The sequence below is a fragment of the Erinaceus europaeus genome, chromosome 9 (assembly GCF_950295315.1).
Source record: "Erinaceus europaeus chromosome 9, mEriEur2.1, whole genome shotgun sequence".
Taxonomy (NCBI): domain Eukaryota; kingdom Metazoa; phylum Chordata; class Mammalia; order Eulipotyphla; family Erinaceidae; genus Erinaceus; species Erinaceus europaeus.
The window spans coordinates 34681722-34692162 of NC_080170.1; the positions used below are offsets into that span (position 1 = coordinate 34681722).

General features: G+C 43.6%; 1 protein-coding gene across 4 annotated transcripts in view; it reads left to right on the forward strand.

The window, feature by feature from the left end:
- PLCH1 (phospholipase C eta 1) overlaps nucleotides 1–9684 on the forward strand; it is a 247157-nt gene extending 237473 nt beyond the window's left edge. For 2 of the 4 annotated variants that reach the window (XM_060197616.1, XM_016187255.2), the window contains 4 exons: nucleotides 584–663; nucleotides 2817–2876; nucleotides 3353–3707; nucleotides 6589–9684. In XM_060197616.1, coding sequence (XP_060053599.1) covers nucleotides 584–663; nucleotides 2817–2876; nucleotides 3353–3707; nucleotides 6589–8603 — 2510 coding nt within the window. In that variant the 3' untranslated portion in view covers nucleotides 8604–9684. The remainder of the gene's footprint in view (nucleotides 1–583; nucleotides 664–2816; nucleotides 2877–3352; nucleotides 3708–6588) is intronic. The other 2 variants (XM_060197617.1, XM_060197618.1) reach the window with 2 other exon arrangements.
- Nucleotides 9685–10441: the final 757 nt, after the last annotated feature.

The window sequence follows — 10441 nt, forward strand, 5'->3', positions numbered from 1 at the left end:
TCTCAGATAAGAGAAACAGTGCCTGGCTTCTTCGGGTGTTTTCCAGATTCACTTCCCTTTCAGTGATGGTACAAAAACAAGATTCCTCATGACAAACACTTTAGATCCTGGTGGGATGGGGGTACAGAGCCTTCTGGTTTTCTTCCTTTATATTATTTATTTATTTATTTTAGTGACTTAATATGGATTTATAAAGTTACAAGATAACAGGGTACAACTGCACCATCCCCCTCCACCATAAGCTATAGCAGTTCTTCCAAGGTTGCAGATATGGGCTGACTATTATTTCTATAACTATCTCTCTGTATTTGTATATATTTCCTCCCACCCCTTTTTAAGGTTCCATCTTCTCTCCCTTTCCAAGTAGGATGACCACTTCTTTTTCTATGAATGATTTTAATACACAATATGTGAAATCCATGTGTTATGTGATCACGACAGTTTAGTGTGTTTTGAATAATGCAGCAATCTGCATTAAAGTTAGGTGCTTCATTCTGCTTCACCTGTGGGAAGGTCAGATGCAAGTTCAGTTAAAAGGAAATCACTCTCTCTGTTTCTTTTTTTCTTCTTCTTCTTTTCTCAGGCTACCGGCATGTCTATTTGGAAGGTCTGACAGAAGCATCCATATTTGTCCACATCACAATCAATGAAATCTACGGCAAGGTGAGTAATATGGCCCTCTGCAAAGTTGCCATTGACTAATTGCCTATACAGAATGTGCATCTTCAACAGGCTGTAGTTTAATTTAAACAACAACAACAACAAAAGCCACTAGGAAAGGTCAGGGAGCCCACTGGCTTTACTGCATCTTCCTATCTTCAGGCATGTGTGCACTTCCCTTTCACCTAAAGGATCTCCCTGGGCTCACCAGAGTTGAGACAACAGTTAGCCTCTAGATCATTTGATGGAGCAATGAAATTCCCATTAAACACAAATTTTATTCCAGCCCTTAGAAAGACCTTAGATGCTTGGAAGGCCACTCTAACTAGCCAGACTGTGAGCCCAGCCGGTTCTAGGAAGAATGCATTCATTTGGTGACATTGTATTTAACTGAAAACTTAAGACTCATCAACAAATTTGGAGCTACCTGTAGGACTTAAAAGAAAGAATGGGGGGGGCAGAGAAAAATTGAGAGGGAGGGGGGAGATAGAGGGCTGAGTGGTGGTGGACTAGGTTAAATGCACACATTACTATGGACAAGGACCTGGGTTCAAGTCCCGTGTCCCCACCTGAAAGGGGAGGAAGCCTTACTAGTGTTGAAACAATGCTGTTGGTGTCTATCTTTTTTTTCTCCCTCTTTCTCTTTTCAAAATTTATTTATTTATTTATTGGAAATTGAGAGAGGAAGGTAGAAAAGGAGAGAGACAAAGAGACACCTGCAGCCCTGCTTCACCACTCATGAGGCTTCCCACCTAAAAGTGGGGACTGGGGGCTTGAACCCTGATCCTCGGGCATAGTAACGTGTGCATTCAACTTAGTCCACCACTGCCCAACCTTCTATCTTCTCCTCCCTCATGATTTTTCTCTATCTTACAAAATATATGAAGAATAAAAGAAAACAAAGGAAATAAATAAATAAATAAATAAATAAATATAAAAGAAGCGAGAGAACTTGATACTCTCATTCTTTCATGATTCTGCTCTGTTCATTCTAGAAGTAATTTGAGGCTTAAAAATCAAAAGACTGTCTCCTAGCTGTGCCATGTAGTTGGGGACTGGGCTACTGGGATGAGTTTTCAGAACCAGAGGTGGATTTGGGGGAACTCTCAGAATATGGACTAGGAGCCAGGTAGGCCCCGTGCTCTTTAGTGGAAGTGTGAGCAGCCTGGTACTCTTCATGTATAGGTATAAACATTCCCTGTGACTTGATTTCCTCGTTGCAATCATAGCTTTAAAAAAAGCACCTACCATATATATTAACAATCATGGTATCTTTAGAATGCATGTAGTAAGTGTTCAAAAATGTGTGTTCAGATAATATCAATATCATTATGATTGCATTCTAGTTGGTACAGAGTTAACCAGGTCACCCTGGGTTAGGAGTTATCCATTTCTCCCAATCTCCAGTGTTTGTTTGTTTGTTTATTTCCAGGGTTATCACTGGGGCTCTTTGCTGACACTGAAATCCACTGCTCCAGGCAGTTTTCCATTTTATTGGATAGGACACAGAGAAATTGATTGGGGGGGGGAGAGAGAGAGAGAGAGAGAGAGAGAGAGAGAGAGAGAGCTGTAGACCTGCTTCACTGTTTGTGAGGCATTTTCCTGTAGGTGGGGAGCTGGGGGCTCGAACTAGATCTTTGAGTGGGTCCTTGTGCTTACTACTATGTGTGCTTAACCCAGTGCACCAAGCCTCCCTCAGTCTCCAGTATTGAGGGGGTTTATCTCATGAATTTCCATGCTTTCTCCTGGGTTTCTGTGTATCCTTTTTGTTGAGTTCATTCCTCTAAACACACATGAATGGAAGTGATCAGCATAGGGTTCTAGGACCCCAGGATAATGGAGTAATATCTCTGACACTTTTTTCCCTGTGCTTTAGGAAAACAATTAAATTCGGAATCTGTTTAATATGAACTAGAACTAATTTTTACTTATTTGCATATTATAATATAAGTAAGAAAGCTCCATAGCAATCTTTTCTCCTCCCTGTGTAAGTTATATTATTTGTTACTTTCAAGGTGCATTTGGGTTGGGGTGCATAAAAGCCACCTGAAGTGGGAGAAGAGATTGGTAGAAGTGTACTTCTTTTTCGCGTTTTCACTTGGGCCACCTTCCTGAACGAGCCCAACCTGTGTTTTTTTTTTGTGTCTTCCTTGCAGTGGAGCCCTTTAATACTCAACCCCAGTTACACTATCTTGCACTTTCTAGGAGCTACAAAGGTAGTTTCTCATCTCGTTGGCTCGTTCTCACTGGCCCGTTCTTCCCATGGTTGTGCGCATGCTCTCATATCACTCCATGCTCTGCTCACCACTTTGCAACATGCGCGCTTGGCTTCCAGCAGTAGAAACTCCCAAACAGGCTACTGACTGGGAACTTCACCCACTGCCTTGTCTTCTCCGGCTCATTATCTTCTGGCAGAGCTTGGTGGTGAAGATGAAGGACTACCTTCCTTATGAAGTCAGGCTGAGGGGGCTTTGCATGACCTTTGTAAACATGCCTCGAGTGTGGGGTGGGCTGGGGGTAGTTGTCTTCTTAGTCTGAATAGACTGCAGTGATTGAATCCACAAGTGACTACCCAAGTTCATCTTGCGTCCATGTTTCGTCATTGTGACTTTTCTGTCATTGACAAGGTGAGCAAGTGTTTGACTCGGAGAAGCATCTGTTTAATTTGTGGTTGGTTCTTTTCTGTCTGCAGAACAGGCAGCTCCAAGGGCTGAAGGGGCTGTTCAACAAGAATCCCAGGTATAGCGCTTCCGAGAGCAATTCCCATTATGTTCGGAAACGATCGATCGGAGATAGGATCCTGCGCCGCTCAGCCAGCGCTCCGGCCAAAGGCAGAAAGAAGAGCAAAATGGGTTTCCAGGAAATGGTGGAGATAAAGGATTCTGTCTCGGAGGCCACGCGTGAACAAGACGGGGTGCTGAGGAGGACCCCTCGGAGTTTGCAAGCACGTCCTATGTCCATGCCTGTGGACAAAAGTCTCCTGGGGGCTTTTTCTCTGCCTCTGTCTACAAACCCAAAAGACACGGAAGGCAAGGAAAACTCTCTGGGTAAGATGCTACCAGTTTCTCTAAGGTTAAAGCATTCTAAACTGCATTTTGGACGCTGATTATCACCGTGATGAGGTTAACGTTTTATAGCCCGAGTAAAATAGACTGAAAATTAATGTTTAATGTTATCATATTTTACACTTGGAGGTGGGCGGTAGAAGAGCTGTTCTTCAGTCACCTAAAGTCAGTGGCTTCAGATCATTTGAAACTGACACTGAGAGAGGAGAGCCTGTGGTCTTATGGTACAATAAGTCTGAAGGTAATGATGGGGCTGATCTTGTGGTCTGCTAGCCACAAAAGGGGGAGATGAAGCCTGCAAGGTGTGCACAGAGTATAGACACATGGGTGGCCATGTGGGCACTGTATTCAGATTGTTTGCAGGCTCAGGCTGGACAGAGCCACACTCATTTATAAGGAGGTTGAATATATAGCTGCAGTTCTTTCCCCTCTGCATGATACATTTCCATGACTGGAGATGTTTATGGAGACAGAGGTGAAGCCAAACGTTCTAAGCAAGCCACCTCTTCACTTGAGAAACCTGTGCCTTCCTCAAAAAGGCAGTTCAGATGGCTGTCACCGTGAAGTCATACCCCTGTTACAGATGTTGTCAGGGAAGGACACATCTGGTTAGAGCCCCTTTAAGTATAAGGTACAGGTGTCTCCCATTGTTTCCCTTAAGTAGAATGCTTGTCTCACCAAGCAGTTGATGAGTAGGATGTTCTGTGTTGCAAGGTATGAAGAGCTTCTCCTGGTGTTAGTGGATCCATCTCCTTTTATTTGGAGGGTGGTAGTTTTAAGTATCAAAATTTTCCATGTGATGTCTCAACAACAACTATATTTTAATGAACTCAGAACCATCTCAGACAAGGAGAAGGCAATACCTGTTTATTTTAGCAAAATATTTTTTTTCCTGATTTCAGTAATCTATTTTTCTCAGCAACACCATTTCACTTCTATTTATTTTTGTTATAAGACATTCCAGAGAGAACACAATATTGAGGAGATGGCTTTTCCTCCCTTTGAAAGTTAGCTACACAAACTGTTCATTAAACGCTAAGATGGGCTGGGAAATAATATTTAGTCATGCCTTGATTCAAGTGATAATATAGAAGAAAACCGTAAGTGCAGAAATGCAGACTATAAAGCCTGACACATGATTATGTGAAAGCTTTCAGGGGATTAGTCTAGACATCAGAGGATATGCTTGTTCTTCATAAAGTTTGAGCTTGTAAAACTTTTTATTATGAGTGTAGACTGTTAGGAACTTATTTAATAAGGATTTAAATTCCTCCTGGTATCCCAGGACTGAAAAGATATACAACCTGTTAAACAATCAGATCAAGAAAAACTGCACACCTAATGTTATCTTGGCATTAGTGACAAACTGCAGAGTGTATTGCAAATGACTGTGAATAGTGCTTAGTCATCAATTTTTCATTATTCTGCCTGACATCTTTTTGCCTTTTTCTTTAGTAATTTTTCTTACTATTTAATATTTTTTATTTTATTTAATATGATATAGAGAAGATGAGAGGAGAAGGGGAGGTAGAAAGGGAAAGAGTAGAAATGAGAGAGGGCCCGGGTGGTGGTATACCTGATTGAGCTCCTATGCTACAATGCTCAAGGACCTAGATTTAAGCCCCCATCCATACCATACCGGAAGCAGTGCTGCTAGTCTTTCTCTCTCTCTCATCACCCCTTTCCCTCTCGATTTATTTCTTTCTTTCTTTTAATCTTTATTTATTTGTTAGAGACAGCCAGAAATCTAGAGGAAGGGGAATATAGAGAGGGAGACAGAGACACCTGCAGAGACACCTGCAGCACTGTTTCACCACTTGTGAAACTTTCCCCCCTGTATGGGGACCGGGGGCTTGATCCTGGGTCCTTGCACATTGTAACATGTGCGCTTAACCAGGTGTGCCACCACCCGACCCCTTCCTTCTCAATTTCTGGCTGTCTCTATCAGATAAGTAAATACCAAAAAAAAAAAAAAAGTTTACAGAAGATAGAGTAAATACAAAAAAAAGTTTAAAAAGATAAAGAGAGACCTTCAGCACTGCTTCATCACTTGTGAAGCTTCCCCCTTGCAGGGGGAAGCATTTGAACCTGGGTCCATGCACAAGACAACATGTGCACTCAACCATGTAAGCCACCTCTGGACCACACTGCTTTTTGCTACTTTAAGGATAGGATGACTTTGACGTTTGTATACTGAAATGTGAATCGTCATCATCAACAACAACAGAATAGATATTAGTAATGGGATGGGATCAGCGGTCAGTTCTTTATCTGTGCATCTCTAAGTTAACAGATATAGATATTTTAATGCACCTCCCAATTTGTTTATAAATTGGTTGGTTAAATTTTATGTTTTGGCCAAAATGCTTTAAAAATGATATGATTTGTTTTGTTTGTTGCTTGGTTGGTTGGTTTGGTTTTTACTAATCAATGTATAACTTTGAGAGCTTATAGTATTTTGGTTTCAGGTGCCACAGTACTTTGTTTAACAGAGCTGTCTTGTTCTGTTTCTATTGCCATGCTTCTGTGTAGTACAAATCTGAATAGGAAACAACCTAAGGTAATATTCACTGTAAAAGTATGATAACTCATCGACATTTTTTTTTTGGACAATGAATATTACATCCTTAACTGATGTAATAAATATTAAAAGGGGAGCTTCAGGGAAATTCCTATCAATCTATTTTACCATTGATTCATCACACAAGACACTTTGTTGCAAATCTATGCAGTCCATAACTATATTCTGTCACAGTGTAACAGCCTTACATTCTTCATTTGTCTGTCTGGAGACAAACATGAGTGTTCACAGATCCTCTGAAAAGCAGTGCATGTCTCCTAAACTGTCATTTTTCTCGTTTAGCAGAAGATAAGGATGGCAGAAGAAAAGGGAAGACAAGTGTAAAAGACCAACATTTTCCAAACTTCAACAGCAAGTTGTCGTGTTCCTCTAGTGTTCCCCTCCTCAAAGACACCAGCCAAGGGGCCTCTGCAGTTTCTCCAAGCCACTTGTCAATCACAGGCAGACTGGTGGGAGTGCCAGGTGCTTCAAGTGGAGGATCCAAATCAGACACGTCCCATAATTGCCAGGAGAGCCAGAGCCCCAACAAACCCCTTCTCCCAAGGCAGCATTTAGCGCTTGACCCTGCAGTCCAGCTCACACAAGATATGAGTTGTGTGAAAGGCAAAGTACACGGCAACTCTGAGGACACTGCAGAAGGGACAGGCCTGTTGTCTGGAAGCGTCCTTTCTCAACGCAGCCTGGAGGTGAAGAGTCCAGAAGTGCCCTGGGGCAAGGGCAGAGCCACAACCTCTTTGTCTCTGTCTGACATCTCTGGGCTCTGTTCTGACAAACCTGACCTACACTCCACCACTATTCTGCAGGACAGTGACCTTTCCCATCTCATTGATCAGGTGACTTTGACACATGACAATGACCCAGGCAGTTCTATCTCTGCCCTAATCAGCCAGTTGGAGGAGACCACCTCTCCTCTCTGGAGCTCCAGAGGGACCCCACACCAGCTCAGCAAGCATGGCTTCCCCAAGGGAAAAGCCAAACCCTCCCCACTGTGTCCCCCTCCTGAGCTGCTGGTTCTCCCGGTTCCTAAGACCCGAGATGTTGCTGGGCCATCTCCCTGTCCCCTAGACTATAAGACCAAACCATATGATGACTTCTCTAGTAAGACCAAAATAAAAGCTGTGGACAGCAACCCACCTAGGTCCTCTAATACTCCTTCCTGCTGGTCACCAAAATGCACCACCAATGGGAGCGACTGGGTACAACCTAAGAACCACATACCTGCCTCTTCCACCGACTGGACACTGGAAGATGTGGTAACTGAAGCCGCTCTCTGCTTAAATTCTGGAGAGAGCAGCCTCGTGGAGATGGATGGTGACTCAGAAAACCTGTCTCTGTCTAGTTCTGAGCATAGGAGAGAGGGCACCAGCCTCCTCGTGTCTCCCCTCAAGCTGAAGTGCAGTCAGGAGGCAGTGGGAACTTTTCAGAGAGGCCCCAGAAATGGCTACCATAAAGAGACTCTCCACTCTCCTCTCCCGAAAGTGTTAAACAACATTGAATTTGGCAAACGCCAAAGTGTTTCTCGCCTGGCCTATCAAGGTGCTGGTTGTGTGCAGAACAGTCTGTCAAATCCCAGTGTGAGTGTGAGAATGAACCAGACCTGCATGCCCCTGTCTGGTACTGAAGACCTGCATCGTTTCCCTGCAGCTAAGCAGTCCCCGCAGCCGCCCCTGCCTGCTTTGCAGCTGTCCAGCCCCTGCAAATCCAAAAGCCTGGGGGACTTAACGTCAGAGGACATTGCTTGCAATTTTGAAAGCAAGTACCAGTGCATTAGTAAGAGCTTTGTCACAACTGGCGTCAGAGAGAAGAAGGGCATGAATGTGAAGACGAACTCGTTAGAGCCCATGGATACCTTAACTGAGCAGCTGCGAAAGCTAGTGTCCTTGGACCAGGAGGACAGCTGCCAGGTGCTGTATGCCAAACAGGATGCCAGCCAGTTCCCCAGGGCGCTGGTCAGGAAGCTGTCCTCCAGAAGCCAGAGCAGAGTACGCAACATCGCCAGCCGGGCCAAAGAGAAGCAGGAGGCCAGCAAGCACCGAGGCGGGAACCCCAGTAATGTCACAGGGGTGGTTCTCCGTAACAAGCCCTCTGCCCCTCCGCCGACAGGCACCCGACACTCCACCGGCTCCTACATAGCCGGCTACCTGGGCTCCAAGGGCGTGGAGGGTCGTGGCATCCCCGAGGGCTGTGCTGCCCTGCGCCCCAGCCACCTCGACCAATTCTGTGTGGATAATTCAGTCTTGCAGACCGAGCCGAGCAGTGATGACAAACCTGAAATCTATTTTCTTTTGAGACTGTGACGAACCTCAAGTTGTGTTTTCAGTGTTTACAGGTGTCCCATAGGACGTTCAGCCCTCAGCTTATGAAATGATGTCAAGAGGTGTTTTGAAACTTGTCCCTTGGTCTCCCTTCTGTCCCATGTGTTTGGATTCCTGTTTATGCCTTTGTATATAACCTTGGTGACAGTCCCTATGTACCTATGATCTGTGACCCCTGATGTGTAAACTCTACTGGTCTGAAATGTGTGCATGCCCTCGACATGAAACTTCTCAGCAGCTTGGGTCATAATGTGCCATGTGCTTCACCAAGATGTTCTTCCCTTTCCCCACAGATCACTGTCACAAGCCTAATCACCTTCACTATCTGTTGAGTTAATGAAGAGACATCACAAAGGACAAAGGGATGAATTCTTGCTTTTAAAACCATTCCCATCTTTTCTTCTTTATCGAGATGCCCACATGCACTTTTACAGCTCAGTTTAAAGAAGGTCAAAATAGTGACCTTCCACTGATGATCTCCTCTTCTCCCCCCCACTCCGCCCCCGCCCCAGCATGAGAGATCCAAGGACGTGGGTCTCTGTCCCCTCATAGCCCCTCATTTTAGAGTGGACTGTGGGGGCATGAGGAATGAAGCAAACTTCTGTATATAGGGATACAACTGTTTGTTCTACATAAATTTTGTTACATATTTTTGTTAATGGCTTTGTATGTAACAAGAACCCAGTTGCCAAGCTATTTGTTGTACCTTTTGACTTTTTCTGATTAAATTATAGAGTACAGATGATGGTTTTCAGAATGAGGGCTCCTATATTGGATGCCAACAGTCATGACAGCACAAATTGAAAGCTTCCCCAAAGCTTTCAAGAAAAAAAAATATTTTCTCATAATAAAGTTCAAGTGAATAGATGATCAGAAGATATCTTTTCCCTGCAGGGAGACAGGTAACTCTATTTTAGTACCAATGCACGTTATATTCACTGTGAATCCATTTTTTAATTGCATGTTCAAATGTTTGTCTTTGCTTTTTTTTTTTTGTAACATAAATAGGAATGATTCTCTTCTTGGAATTCATGAAAGTATAATTAAAGCAAATTTTGAAGAACTGGGTAGATCTTTTTTCCCCCCCAGTTGATGTCCATGTGGTGACTGTTGAGTAGGGAAGCCAGCGTCTCAGAAGTACTTTCCTTTTCATCATTCGTGGCTCCGACAGTAGCCACTTTTCAGCAGCAATTTATGTCTCTCAGAGTTCTCATTATGCTTTAAAGACCACATTTGGAAGGTAACTTGAAAAGAAATCAAATGTAATGAGTTTCTTTGCCTCTGGAGTTGATATTCCTATTTAAAAATAGTCCTTCTGGGGTCAGGGAAGTGGCAGAGAGTGTGCCTTTAAATGAGAGGCCCTGGACTCAATCATGGCACCATATAAAATGGCAGAGCAAAGCTTTGGTGACTCCCCCCCCCCCAAGACAAATTAAAAATAATTCTTCCCAATTCTTGTCATGGTGGTAGTGTTCATAGTTAACATGCTCATTGGTGAAGGTGGGCAAAAAATTAAAAGCTGTCAATACAAACTCTGTGAACATTAAAGAGATAATGAGGAGGGATATTGTGAGCAACACTTAATTCCACAAGCTTGAAAATATCATTGAAACAGACTAGTTCCTTTAAAGACACAATTTTCCAAAACTCATGTAAAAAGGAAGAAGTAGGGGGCCAGATAGTCGTGCAACTGGTGAAATACACAAGTTACCATGTGTGAGGACCCAGGTTCAGTCTCCTGGTCCCCACCTCCTGGGAAGAATCTTCAAAAGCCAGGCAGCAGACTGCAGATGTCTCTCTTTTCTCCCTCTCTTTTTCCT